Genomic DNA, 14,934 nt, shown 5'->3' on the forward strand with positions numbered 1-14,934 from the left:
AGCGGAGGCGTCCATGGTCCCGCCGGCAGCAGTCTAGGACCCCGGCCCCACAGCTGCCCCGCCCCCTGTGGCCCCACCCCCGGTGACCCCGCCCCCCAGGCCCCGCCCACCGTTGCCCGGGGAACATCGGATCGGCAGCTGCAGGAGGCTCCTGGCCCGCCCAGCAGCCCGCGCCGCCGCCGCGCCCAGCTCAGCTCCGCATCCGGCTCCCGTTCCGAGCCCGCGCCGCCCGGCCATGCCGCCCCGCCGCGCCCGGGATCCCCAGCACCCCCTCACAGCCGCTGAGCCGCTGATGCCCGGGCCGGCCCTGCTACTACTGCTGCTGCTCGGCCCCGGCTGCCTGGCCGGCCCGGTGCCCGCCGCGCCCCAGCCTGCTCCGGGGCCGTGCGCCGCGCAGCCCTGCCGGAACGGGGGCGTGTGCACCCCGGCCGAGGCCGGCCAGCCCGGCTACGGCTGTACCTGCCCCTCCGGGGTCTCGGGCGCCAACTGCCAGGTGAGTTGCGGCGGCGCAGCGCGGGCCTGAGACCCGTAGCTTGTCCTCGCCGGCTGCTGCGCGCTGCCGGTTGCTGGGCGCCCGCGTGCCTGGCCCTGGCTTCTCCTCTGTAGCGAGCGGGCTGGATCCGGGCTCTCGGTCCGCGTGGACGCGGATTCCCTGGCCGACTCTGCAGGTGTCACTCCCCTGTCCACCATGGTCCTCGGGCGGTGCCAACTTGGGGCTCTCTGGGCGCGCGCTCCAGGGCCTGGCAGCCACCCGTGTCCCGGTCCTGTTGGCACGATCGCTGGCCACCGAGTGGCGCACGCTTTCGACCCGGCGCAGCCACGCTGGGATAGAGCGCGGTCTCTGTGCCCTCCCCGAGCGTCCAGGTGGCCCGTGCTCCGCGTCCCCCTGGTCCTTGCGCATCGCCAGGGTGCACCGTGTGGGAGGCAGGGGATGGCGGACCCCGGGCCAGGTGGTCAGGCACTTTCTTCCTTTCCTGATCCTTGAGGGCTCTGGCAGGAAGAATGCCTTCCTCCCTGCGGCCTACAGTCAGCCTTTTCTGGGCTCTGGAGGGTGTGTTGGGACAGTCGGAGGACTTGAGGGGGTCGTGGCACATGTGTCGTCCCCCCCCCCCCCCGGTTGGCCGGCTCCGGAGGAACACGCCTGGGACCGGCAAGCTGGGCGCGAACACGGCGCAGGGAAGCCTGGAGGAGGCGTTTGGCCGTGGGAGCGAAAGGAGATGGTTCGCGGCCGCCCGTGGGTTTGGGATTTCCAGGAGCTTTAGGCAGAAGGCACTAAATGAGATTGGAGTATAAGTGTGTTAAAGGTTAGTGAAATTTCCTAACCTACGAACATGGGCATTTTCAGTAGACGGTTAGGTTACCCTGTATGCTCAGGGACAACAACCTGAAGCCGCTATACCAGAGCCGGGGCCAATAGTGAACTTGTCTGAAATAACTAAACGAAACCACGAGAGTGTGGGGCATGTGTGGGATCGTTTTCTTTCTTATGTTCAGACGGAGTTGTTTGGTATAAATGTGATAAAAATCCTTGAAGAACTCCTCTTGAGAATGGTCAAAAACTCAGTGGGAGAAAACGCTGTCGTTTATGTAGGGTTGGCTTTCATATTTTTTTTCCTAGAGGTGAATGAGATGGAGAAGCTTGACCTTACCAGCCACGCCTTTTTTTTTTTTTTTTTTAAATTAGGATTTGGGTGAAGATTTACAGAGTAAATTCACTTTTCATACAGCAGTTCACATATACTTTGTCTCATGTCATTGACCAAAATTTACAATGCAGCAGCTCTCCTCCCACTTCCTCCCCATAGTTACCTCCTCCCAGTGTCCATCCCTTCATACTCTTCTGCACCCTGAGCTGTCTCCCTGTGCATAAGCAGCCCTTCCTTCTCCCATGATTGTTCTCTCCAGGACCAGCCACGACTTTTGTTATGACTCGTATTTTTTTTTCTTTAATAGCAAAGAGGCAACCTGAATTCATCTTTTCTATGTTGTCCTCCTTTTGTTAGCTAGCTTCCATAAGCTTTAGTTTCCTCAAAGGAGATGACTGTGGGGTGGGGTGTGTGTGTGTGTGTGTGACACACACACACACACACGGAGGGAGGGAGGAAGGGAGGGGGCGAGAGCAAGTTTGAGGAAATACCTGTTGGAACCATTCTAACCAGTCACACAAAATCTTGCTTTAAAAACAACAATAACAACAAAAAAAAACTTCAAATGAAAATCCGAAGAGTGGCTTCATACTAATTTGCTTGGTTGATCGATGATTTATATGGCTTGTGAAGAAATGAGTTGTCTTGATGCTGCTATCAAATTGTGGTTACACTTGTGTGTCTGACTTCCATTTTAGAAAGAGATGGTTTGGCCCCAGGGTATGGTGGGGATGGCGAGAGAAGGTGGGTCAGAGTGCTTCTCAGTTTAAGGAAGTGGGAAGAAAGACTGGACACTGGGAATTCATCTCAACTCTGAGATATTTTTAGTGACTCTAAAAATGGCTGCAAGAAATCTTGAAGCAGGGGAAGGAGGTCTTGAGTACTCCTGAAAGATGACTCTCAGGGAAGCTTACATGTTCTGAGTTGTCCTAAGTCACCATTTGATTTATAATATATCCAGAAAACGGTCCTGAACTAACACATGAACAGAACGGAGTGGTTCTCCACAGACTCACGTTTCCTAGCTGGCTCCCATCTGAGGCAGGATCAGCCATCTGAAGACTCCCCACCTGAGGAGAAAGCAGCACTAGGCACTCTGAATTCTGAATTGAAAAGAGAGCTGAAGTTGCTGTAATTCTAACAGAAAAGCTTAGCACATTTGGAACCTGATCAGGCTTGGTTACCCAGGAGAACTTACGGAGATGATTCAGAGCCTTATAACCCATAAAAAAATTGATTCTTGATGATTTCAGTGTAATCTTTTGTTATCTTGCAGTTAAGACTTGAGACTCATTTTCTCTGAGGAAAAAAAAAAGAAAAAAGAAAAAAGAAAAAGCAATCCCAACAGAGAAATTACTCAGATGGGAAAAAACCACCCAATTACAGATAAAGAAAATGAATGTAAGCCATTGCAGACAGTGTGGTTGCTGAAATAAGACCTAATGCTCACGGGGTCCATTGACAATGGGATTTTATCTCTGTGTGAGGAGAGTTCATTAAACAGAGTGTCTCTTCCTATTCCAGCTACAAAGACAATAGTGTTAGCAACGGAAGCACCAGGACATGGCCCTGAAGTTTCCTTTCCTTGTGTGGAGAATTCTAAGGAAATACAAATGGGCAATCGGGATTCAGTGGATGAAGGTGCCTTTGACGTTTGGGGGTTGGCTGGTTGACGCTGGGCAGGCCCACAGAGTTGAGGCAAGGTTTCTTGTGTCGCCTGAGTGAAGGGCTTCCTGGTCCTCACAGCGTGTGGGGACTCTGGTGGGTGAAGGAGGGCACGTAGGTTCTGAAGTTGACTGGCTCAGGTTCAATCTGCTGTGACAGGTGATTTAAACCAACTGGGTCTTGATTGCCTCATCTTTGAGAATGAGATTTACCTGACTCCATTTTTTTGATGTTTGACTGCTGACAGCTTTTAAGCCTCACTCCTTCCTTTTGGTGCAGCAAGGTGGATTTGAACCGCCAACCTTTAGGTGGGTCATCAGGGGTAAACCCTTTGTGCCTCTCAGGGTCATTGTCCTATATCTACACAGGCTGTTAACAAAGCCCAGGTGCCCCCTCCTTTGGCACCAAAGGGAGGTTCACACAGCAGGAGCCCTTGCCTTGACCCCCCAACCCCATCCGTAACTGCAGCAAACTCCCAGGCCAGTCCTTTCTCTGCTCTCTCAAGCCGTTTTTGGACCTTTTTCTGAAATAGGACTGGATGTTCCCTGGATAAATTGAAAATGGAGTTTTACCTATATGTGAAGAAAATCTCTCAGCTCTCTCCCAGAAAGGCTCATTATATGAGCAATCAACCTTTCTCATACTCTCTTGGGGGACTGTGCATGAGAGAGACAGAGGCAGAGACATTGAGACATCACTGGGCTTGATAGTTGGGCTAAAATTTTAGTTGGATGTCTGTGGCATCTTGGCCAGGCCTGGTTTTGAGTGATTGGACAGCTGAATGTAGTCATTCCCCATGATGAGACTGGTCATCAACTCCGTGGTGAAATCTACTGGAGCACCTGAGTAGCTGCCTCAGGGATGCAGTCTGCTTCCAGCACATAAGATGACAGCTTTGAGAAAGGTCTGAGCTTTTTGGCACGTTTGGACCCTGTGTGTAGCCAAGTCTTCATTCAGCAGCAGCCATGTTGTCAGCTGATCTTGGGACTCTTCATGAACTTGAATCAATGACCTGCTGTGTGGTTTAGTAGTATTGGGACTGTGCCCTTTTACTAGTTAACCTTGGGTTTGTTGGCCTCAGCAGCTGGCAGCTGAGTGAAGGAAGCCTCCAGCTTCAGTGGGCCAGGAGCAAGAGGCAGAGCTGAAGCCCAAGGTTGAGGGGCTTTCACCCAGCCGCTAGAGTTTGGGACTTTGAACTTTGACCCTTACAGCCTCCAAAACTGTCAGAAATAAATCTCCATTTGTTCAAGCCATCCTGTTTGTGGTATTTCTGTTAGACTGGCACAAGAGGGCCCAAACAGCATCCATTCTGATTCTTCAGGATTCTCACCCCAGGGTTTTTGGGAGGATTCAAGTCATCAGGTGCTCTGAGTCACTGAGCTCCTGTGGGGCCCCGTGCTGTCACTCTTTGCCTCTTCCCCTCCCTGTCTTCCTTCCTGCCTTCTCTCCTTCCCTCTCTTTTTCCCTCCCTCCCTCCTGTTCATTTCTTTGTTTCTCTCTCTCTCCTCCCCTCTCTCCCTTTAAACTTTCTGCACACATCTCCATCTTTGTGTGCTTATGGTCCTAACTGGTGAGGTAGATGGGATACGTATCATCATCTCCTTTGGTCAGATGTAGAAACTGAGGCTCGTTTTGATAGCATGACTAATCCAGGGTCTCTCATTTTGAAATTACCTCTACAGTCACGTAACACTTCCAATGTGTTTTCTAAATGTCTTAAGCTTTTTTTTTTTGAACATTTTAAATCACGAGCAATTCAATGGATACTAAAATTGTATATGGAGAGCTAATTTACAGAGGTGTGATGAGGGGATCTACTCCTTCCCTGAGCACTTATCAAGGACCAGCACTATCCCAGTGTAGATACTTACACATATCTCCCTCCAGTCCTCTCAGTGTCTCTGGTAGTTAAGGTAGTGTGTCGTCTTGGCTGGGCTGTGATTTTGAGTGGCTTGGCAGCTGGATGTGGTTATTCCCCATGATGAGACTAGATGTGGTATAACCACCTTCATGGTGGAATCTGCTGTGAGTAGTGAATCAGTTGAAGGGGAGTTGCTTTCAGGGTGTGGTCTGTTTCCCGTGTATGTGGAGAAGCTTTGGGAAAGATCTCTGGCCTTGCTTATTTTGGATCCTGCACCTGGCCCACCAGCATCTCCAGTTCCTGGACTGGAACCAGTGGCCTGCTGTGTTGCCTTTGCAGCCTGCGAGCCAACAGTCTGCCGTTTTACCTGCAGATCTTGGATCCATCAGCCTCAGCAGCCTGCAGCCTGCTGTCCTACCTGACAATCTTGAGTTCATCAGCTCCTGCAACTGCACGAGTCAGGAGAAGCCTCCAGCTTGATGTTTGAGCCATACACTCCGGACTCTGCAGCCTCTACAACTGCATGAGTCATTTCCTTGAAATAATTTTTTCTTCCCTTTCTCTCTCTTTCTCTTTCCCTAAGTGTCCCTGGTTTTGCTTCTTCAGATAACCCAGTCTGAGACAATGTCCTGTGAGTTGGGTGCTGTTACTGTCCCCATTTTATAGATGAAGGTTAAGCGACAGGCCCAAGGTCACACCACTAGTCAGTGCTAGAGCTGGCATTTGAAGCAGGTAGCCTGGCTTGATGCAGGCCTGCAGAGTATAAAGTGTGCTGGTGTGGAGGTACACTGCTGGACCTCTCATTTTTAGCTGTGTGACCTTGAGCCCGAGACCCAACCTTCTCGAGGCTTATCAGGAAAAGGAGGACAAGGTGATTTCTGAGATTTCATCTTGCTGTAAAGCACTGAGCTTGTGTGACTGTGCTTAGCTGGAGTGGAAAGGCATGGGGTGATGAGGACATATCAGATGATCACATGCCTCTTGTGGGACCATCGACCTCAGAGCTGGAATCCTAGATCCGCACGGAAGTCATTTAACTATCACAACAAGCAAATAAAAGAAATACAGTTATCTCTGGAGGCCCTGAGAACACTTGGGCGTGCTTACAACCCGAGCCTGTGCTGCCTTTCTGTCTCGTTTGGGGAAGGGGACTGGAGAGGCGGTACTTTTCCTATGAGTAGCACAGAGGCACCACCTCCCTTCCATCAGGCCATCCATCCAATGGGAGGGGTTATTTAAGTTTGAACTAATTCTTTGTCAGGTATTCAAACAGCCAGGTACCTGTTTGTTTTTTCATTGGCTGTTCCCTAGGGATCCTGGCCTTTGGGATTATACTGAAAATATGTCAGTTTCTGCACTGGGAGGGAAAAAGCGACTTGTACAGCTGCAGTCTTGCAGCTAATTTTACTCATTAAGTGGATTGAATAACACTGTCCTCTGATTCAGCCTGCTAACAGGAGACCGGCTGTGCTTCCGCTGAACCCGTTTCCCAGTGGGGTTTGCTAACAAGCAGCAGGTAAGGACTCTAGTTCTTTGTCCTGGATTCTGAAGGTCCCTGGGTGGCACCAATGGTTTGCGTCTGTTAACCTAAATGTTGGCAGTTCAAACCCACCCGGAAAGACAGGGCTAGCTGTTAAAATGACAACCAAGGAAACCCCATGGAGCAGTCTCACCTTGTAACCCACAGGGTTGCTGTGAGTTGGGATGAACTACACAGCAACTGACAACCGCAACAACTGCGGTTGGCACACACATGAACATTCACATGAGCACACGTATTGTGGAATGTGCAAAGAATGTGGAATGTCCAGAGAGATAGCTTCTTTCTTTCACCAACTTTTCTGTTCACTTTTTGTGACCTTGGGAGCATAATTGAACATCCTTTAACCTCAGTGTTTATATCACTAAAATGGACTAATAATGCTTCTTTTCTTTATAAAAATAATGTCACAAATGAGAAGGTGTTGGTTTTTCCAGTAAGTGCAATGCAGTGTGGGAGAATGAATGGTCAAAGTTTTTAGAAAAAAAAAGTAAGATGTTGCACAAATGTGAGGTTGGTGGAAGGATTATGGATTTCCTACCGAATGTGATCACATTGATTTGCTCTGGGAGTGTTGCCTTTTAATGAATGGATTCAGCTTTTTCTCCCTACGAGGATGAATTAAGGAGCTCTGGAGATACTGTGGTTAAAGCATTGGGATGCTAATCAAAATGTTGGTGGTTTGAAACCACCAGCCGCTGCATGGGAGAAAGATGAGGCAGTCTGCTTCTGTAAGATTGACAGCCTCGGAAACTGTACGGAGCAGTTTTGCTCTGTCCTCTAGGGTCACTGTGAGTCAGAATCGCTCCATGGCAGTGGGTTGGGGAGGATGAGTTATGCTACAGCATAAGTTAAAAAAGGAAGAATTTAATGTATTTAAAATGTGTTTAAATGTTTAGTTCTTTTTATTCTGAAATAAACTAATGCTTTCTCAAAAATTCTCAGTGAAGTTTCATTTTGAAATGAAAGAATAGAGCTTGTCAAAATTCTTGTAACAGTTTTAGTATCAGAAGGAAACAGTTGTGTTTATCGGTGTGATTTGAACGTGTGCTTTTCTTACTGTGCTTGTTCGGTGCATCCGTGGGAAACATCACCTTTCTCAACTTGGCCCCCAGACAAAAGCAAATTTCTGGCCTTAGCGTCTTTGCTTGAGCTTCTCACGTGACACCGTGGTGGCTTCCTGTGTTCCTTCGGCAGCCTCAGCCAAAGAGGAGACGCTCGTCTGAGGCTGAAGGGGATTTGAGTCAGAAAGCACAATGCCTGAGTGCTATTTTTAGATCTCCTTGCCAATTCTGTAGGAGCCCTGGTGGCACAGTGGTCAAAGCACTCAGCTTGGACCCACCAGTGGCTCCTTGGGGGAAAGATGTGGCAGTGTGCTTCCATAAAGATTGCCAGCCTTGGAGACCCTGTGGGGCAGTTCTCTATCTGTAGGGTCGCTGTGACTCAGCATCGACGCACGGGCAGTGGTTTACCAATTCAATAGGCAGCAGTAGTCAGGCTGCTTAACCCGGAGTCGGGGCCTATGTAGGATCTCCCCCTAGAGCAGAACCCCACAGCACAGCAGAGCCCGATAGGCAGAATTTCTTTAGATTTTCCACTCCCCACCGTCACCTAAGGAGCCTTGGTGGGGCAATGGTTAAGTGCCCAGCTGCTACCTGAAAGGTTGGTGGTTCAAACCCACACACAGCTCCGTGGGAGAACGACACGGTGACCTGCTTCCGTAAAGATTACAGCCAAGAAGGCCCTGTGGGGTGGTTCTGCTTTGTACCTCATGGGGTCGCTGTCGACTCAATGGCATCCAGCAATAATAGCCTTTTCCTAGCTGGCACTCAACCCTGGCTGCTTAGTGCATCACCTGGGAGCTCTTCCCAAAGTGGAGCCTCTGAGTCCTACCCACCTGCCCCCCAGGCTCCGACCACTGGGCTGAGGTAGGGGCTGGGCACTGGCGAGTGCTAAGTGATGTCCAGGTGATTCTACTTGGAGGCGGAGTCTTCCTTAGTCAGCCTCACCTGCTCACACACGTGGCAGCCGAAAGCAGGCCTTTACGTTTGTTCCTGGTCATTCTCATTCAAAGGGGAGTTCACGGTCCTCATGCTCCCTGAGTAGCATGGGTTTTGGATCTCAAAATAGACTCTTTCTGAGAAGGAGACCTATGGATGGCTTGGGCATCAGGCCTGGGCTGGGATCCAGCTTGGGTCCCCTCAGGCAGGTCTCTGATTTCTCTGAGGCTGGGATTCCTCATTGGCGAAAATGGATTCTGACTGCAGCCTTGAAGGCTGTGACCCAGAGCAGTGTCTGGCCCATTGACGGGTGCCTAGGAGACACCCAACAAAAGGCAGCCATTGCACGTATCTATAACCAAGGGCTTGTTTCATGCTTTTCTTTACAAAAGAGGGAAACCTGGAATGCTCTTTGTCTTGGCCTCCAAATGTCACCTCTTTCCTGTGTGACTTCCAAAGCGACCACCGGTCTGTCAGTAGAGACTCGGTTTTTTGGTCGTGACGGCCTGGGTGCTAGACTCGGCTTATGGTGCTGACTCCCCACAGCATCACTTTTGTGTCCCTCCTCTTTTCCTCCCTCATTGGGGGTGGGGGGAACAAGAAGAGCTGCAAGAGAACAAGGAGAGCCAAGCCCACTCGGTGGTCTAGACTTTCGTGCACTCATCATTTGCTTTTGTTTGAGCACCTGGACCTGATTTCATAGCAACAGTGGTGAGGATGGGGTAAAACCAGGCAGTGTTTCATTCTGTTGTACTCTGATAGGGTCACTGTGAGTCAGAACTGACTCAGTGGCACCTAATGACAACTTGTCTTTAGTCAAAAATCTTGAGGTGAACTTAGGGCAGTTATCCTCTAGACGGGGTGCTTCTCGCAGTTCCCCCTCCATGTTCCCTCCAGCAAAGCAGCTTTGCTCCAGGGTGGGTGAGGGCAGAGCAGGCCCCTGTGAGGTGGGAACCTGCACACAGGTAAATGTTGGTGAATGAGTGACCTCCAGGGGGTGAGTTGTGGGCCCCAGGAGGCCGACTCCAGGGTGGTGTCAGGAGGGGCTGTGTGCAGGAGTCAGAAGCCTGCTGAAGACTGATTTTGCTGTTTAATAATTTTCCTTAATTTCAGGTCTGTTCTGGGGAACATATGATGGTTTTTTAAAAAGTCTTCCCAGTAGCCCTGGCTTTTGCTTTTTCTAATCGAATTCTAATAAAATTTTCTTTTAAAAATTATCTCTTCTGCTGGACTAAATCAGGGGTCTGCAAAGTACAGCCTGGAGGCAAAATTCAGACCCCTTCCCAGCTATGAAAAAATTCAAAATAAGAATGCTGTTGTGTGATGTATGAAATTCAAATTTCAGGATCTATAAATAAAGTTTTATTGGGACACAGCCTCTCTTATTTGTTTAGGGGTTGTCTATGGCTGCTTTCACGGTACAAAGCCAAAGCTATCGACTGTCAGGCCCTTTACAGAAAGAGTTTGCCAACCCTGTTCTAAGAGTTTCTGTAAATGTTTACAGAAGGAGATTACTTTCTCATTTAGGTTAATTTGACTTAGCTGCAGCAAAGACTTCTTTAAAGTAGTAAAAAGCTATCACTCTGATGACTAAGTTGCACCTAACCCAAGCCATGGCCTTTTCAGTGACCTCATATGCACATGAAAGCTGAACAGTGAAAAAGGAAGACAGAAGAATTGATGCACTTGAACTGTGCTATTGGTGAAGAACACTGAGTGTGCCTTGGGCCACCAGAAGAGCAAACAGATCAGTCCTATGAGAAATACAGGTGTGTCCTTAGCAAGGGTGGTGGGACTTTGGCTTGCTCACTTTGCACCATGTCATCAGGAAAGACCAATTGCTAGAAAAGGGCAACGTGTTTGGTAAAGTGGAGGGTCAGCCAAAATGAGGGGGGACCTTCGGATGGGTTGAGACAGTAGTCACAACAGTGGACTCCAACATCCTGATATCCTGAAGACAGCCCAGGACAGGGCAGAGTTCAGAGCTGACCAGGGGTAACTCAAACAGACTTCCCCTTTGCTCTTCTTCCCTTCTTCTTGGTCCTTTTTTCTTGATTGGTGCCCATAGCACAGGCTCCAAGGCAGAACACTGTGATAGGGCTCTGTGGGAGTTAAACAGATGGACAGAGTCCATGTCTTCTGTTTGCTTGAAGCTTGAGAGTCATCGTAGATGGCTTTAACTTTTCACTTAAAATCAGGCCTTGGTCAGCATGTTTGGGCACCATGGTTGTAGCCTATTTCTAGAGAGGTGGGTGCAGTAGGGAAAGGAAATGCTGGCTGTAGGGATTTGGGGTGTGGGTGGGAATCTGGTCCAGGTACTGCAGCTGTGTGGCCTTGCAAAGTTATTAGCTTTCTTCAGCCTCATGCCCTCATTCATAAATAAGATGGAGGAGGGATTAACCAGAGTTGCTTGTAAAGCTGCTGGCACAGGGTGCGCCTTCTGTAAGTATGAACTCTTGTTAGCTGTTGAGCTGACATCAACTCATAGTGACCTTCCGAACGACAGAACGACGAGTTTCCTGCTCCAGCACCATCTTCCCAATCATTGTTAGGCTCAAGCCCACTGCTGTGGTCACTGTGTATTTTGAGTGGCTCCTACCTGGGGGTGCGTGTCCCAGCACTATATCGGACCCCTGCTGGGCTTCCAAGGTTGTATGTCTTCACAGGAGTAGATAACCTCATCTCCCTTCAGTGGAGCAGCTGGTGGGTTTGAAGTGTAAGCGTGACTTTTATACGTACTGGGAAATCAAAAACTTGGTGTGCCTTGCTTTATTGTGATACTTGCTTTATTGCAGTGATCTGGAACCAAACCTACAGTATCTGCAAGGTTTGCCTGTATAGGGTTGCAGTGCGGTGAATTACTTGGTATGGCTTTTCTCGCTGTAGTCTTTGTAACTCCCACCAGATTACTGGGTGGGACCATGCAAATAAGGTGTGTAGAATTTTCATGTTGGGATTGGTTAGTTTTGTCACTCTGCTAGGCTTAACATGAGCCCTCCTAGAGGCAGAGAGGGGATCTCACTGCCATCAAGAGGGAAGAGCTGGAGAGGAAGTGGAGTACATCCTTGGACCCGAGATCCCTGCACTGGACCTCCTTGGCAGAGAGACGTGTGGCAGAGAGAAACCCCCCCAACAGAGAGACAGTGGCAGTGTAACCAAGAGGCATGAGACAGAGCAGGAGGCTTACCTGGCCCACAGAGGCAGAGGCCAGGCTGAGAAGCCAAGGGCCAGAGAGGCGTGTCCGAGGGCACAGCAGAGAGGAGACTGTCCTCATTGAAGAACTGTATCCTGAGTGCGTTCCTAAACCTGAATTGTGGCTTGTTACTTCCCTAATAAACCCCATAATCGTCAATATTGTCTGTGAGTTCTGTGTGGCCATGACAACGAATGATGGAACCCAGCAGAGTAGTAGTGAGTGCCTTGGGAGGGACGGTTGGTGTCAGAGTTGGTGAAAAGGCTGGAGGGTGGAGGCATGTCTGGCCTCATAGGAATCAGCCTTGGGCTGCTGATGGTGATTCTGTCTTCCTGTTGAGAAGGTAGAAGAGGGCTGCCTCCATGTCCTTTTTATAAGCATTATTACTATTATACTAACCAAAACAAACCCATCACTGTCGAATGATGCCCACTCATAGCAAGCTTGCAGGACAGAGTAGAACTGCCCCAGAGGGTTTCCAAGGCTGTAATCTTCAGATTGCCCCATCTTCCCACAGAGCAGCTGGTAAGTTTGAACCACTGACCTTTTGGTTAGCAGCCAAGTACCTTAACTGCTGCACCACTACGGCTCCCACTCATACACTACAGTGACTCAAACAGTTCCATGTTAGTTGACTTTCAAAGTGAGCACCAGAGGGGAACAGGAGAGAAAGAAAGAATAGTGCTTTTAGTTGCTGCAGTTTTAGTTTTTGTACTGATGCTTCTGGTTCATGCCATGTTAAGATTTTTCTTTTTTAAAGAGAAAGAAAAGGTTTAGGGCTTTTGAAAATGAATGAGGATTTGGGAAATGAAAGAAGTGTGCTTGAAAGAAAGACGCTTAAAAAGGGAAACATGTCTGCTATCTTTTGCTAACAGTTCCTGAAAGCAAGCAAATCCTTTAGAATTTTAATGCTGCCACTCACCCTGTTCTTGTAGTTCATTTAAAGGAGACTTTGTAATTGCTTTTGGGTTCCTGAGGCAGATTGAGACTCCTTTGTGGAAGGCATGCTTGGGTCGAAGTACTCACAAGAAAGGACAAGGACGGAGTGCCTTCTTTCCGTGGGAGACCAGACCCAGACAGTCTGAAAATGGGCTGTGATGGCCGAGTGGATGGATCCCCTAAATGAGGGTGCTTGCCAGTTTCACACTGCACTCAGGTCAGACTTCTCAGATACATTGTTTGGAGCAAAACCCTACATAGATTGTTTTAAGCAGAATGGAATGCATTAGAACAGGAAAAATGTTAAATGCTTACTCAGTGGACTTAATATAAGGAGCTCTGGTGGTGTCGTGGTTAAGGTATTTTGGCCGCTAACCGAAAGGTTGGTAGTTTGAACCCACCAGCCATGGAAGAAAGAGTGTTGGCACAGTCTGCTTCCATAAAGATTTACAGCCTTGGAAACCCAACAGGGGTCACCATGAGTTGGGATCGACTCTAGGGCAGAGTTTGGTTTGGTTTTGAGACCCAGTATAACCCCTGGGTAGTGCCAGTGATTAAATGCTTGGCTACTGACTGGAAAGTTGGCAGTCTGGGTTCACCCAGAGAAAGGCCTGGCACTCTGCTTTGAGGAAAGCAGCCACTGAAAACCTTATGGAGCACGGTTTTACTCCGATACCCACAGGGTCACCATGAGTTGGAACTGACAGCAGCTGATTTGTTTTAGACTTAAAACAGGAACAATGCAATGACGTCATGAACTCTGACTTCAAATTGATCTTTTCTATTACTCCGTAGATGCAAGATTCTCTGACTCTTTAATTTTTTTTTTTAAACAAATTAAGTATAATTTACATGCAGTAAATTCTACCCTTTTTAGCATATGGTTCTGTGAGTTTTAACATACAGTTGACTAACTGTCACCACAAAGAAATATAGAACAGCTCCATCATCTCTCAAAGTTTCCTATACTCTTCTGCAGCAAACCCCCTGCCTAGGCCCTGCTACAGACAACTGCTGGTCTCACTTCTGTCCCTATGTTTTTGCCTTTTCCAGATATCATAGGAAGTGATTTACAATACATTCCTTTGAATTAATGGTGTTGGAAGAATATTGGATATACCATGGCCGGCCAGAAGAATGAACAAATCTGTCTTGAAAGAAGTACAGCCAGAATGCTTCTTTGATGTGAGGATGACAAGACTTTGTCTCATGTACTTTGGACCTATTGTCAGTAGGGACCAGTCCCCGGTGAAGGACACCATGCTTGGTAGAGTAGAGGGTCAGTGAAGAAGAGGAAGGCCCTCAATGAGATGGATTGACACAGTGGCTGCAGTGATGGGCTCAGGCACAGCAAGGATTGTGAGGGTGACGCAGGACCAGGCCGTGGTCGTTCTGTTGTGCACTGGGTCGCTGTGTGTCAGAACGGACTCAGTGGCACCTAACAACAGCAACAACGGTTTTCTGTTGTGTTGCTTATTAAGAAATTGATTTTGTAGTTATTGTTGTTAGGTGCCATTGAGTTGATTTTCAATGGACATAGTAGGGTTTCCTAGGCTGTAATCTTCGTGGGAGGACATTGCCAGGTCTTTTCTCCTATAGAGACACTGGTGGGTTCAAACTGCCAACCTTTTGGTTAGCAGCCGAGTGCTCAACTATTGCACCACCAGGGCTCTTTCATTGACTTGTAGTAACTCTTTTCTAGTGAAGAAGATCAGCCCTTTGACTTTTGTGTTGTGCATATTTTTCCCTACTTAATTATTTTTCTTTTGGCTTTATGTTCATTCTTTTGTCCTTTAGAAACTTGTAATTTAATTTTTGGTTCTTATTTGTCCCAACTCATCAATGGAATGGTTGATAAATTTTAATTAGAACTCTTTTATGTTTGATACCATGTCCATATTTTACAATATTTTGAGAATTATCTGATTTGACCCAAAAGTTTGTTTTGGAGAATTCCATTTTGGCTAAGATTTTTATTAATAGGACCAATCTGATTGTCTCTTTGGATCATACAATTCAATACAGCCCTAGTTGACACCTATTCTAAGAAGGGCTGACATAGCTCTCCCACCTCACTCCTAAACATTTTT

General features: G+C 48.3%; 1 protein-coding gene across 1 annotated transcript in view; it reads left to right on the forward strand.

Annotated features, from left to right (window-relative positions):
* The first annotated feature begins 235 nt into the window (after positions 1 to 235).
* The window catches only part of DNER (delta/notch like EGF repeat containing), a 435,394-nt gene continuing 420,695 nt past the window's right edge, over positions 236 to 14,934 (forward strand). Inside the window, exon 1 of the mRNA XM_007942160.2 lies at positions 236 to 493. Within this exon, the coding sequence (XP_007940351.2) occupies positions 236 to 493 (258 nt within the window). The remainder of the gene's footprint in view (positions 494 to 14,934) is intronic.

This window comes from Orycteropus afer, unplaced genomic scaffold (genome assembly GCF_000298275.1).
Source record: "Orycteropus afer afer isolate SDZICR_OR568_19922 unplaced genomic scaffold, OryAfe1.0 scaffold00006, whole genome shotgun sequence".
NCBI lineage: Eukaryota > Metazoa > Chordata > Mammalia > Tubulidentata > Orycteropodidae > Orycteropus > Orycteropus afer.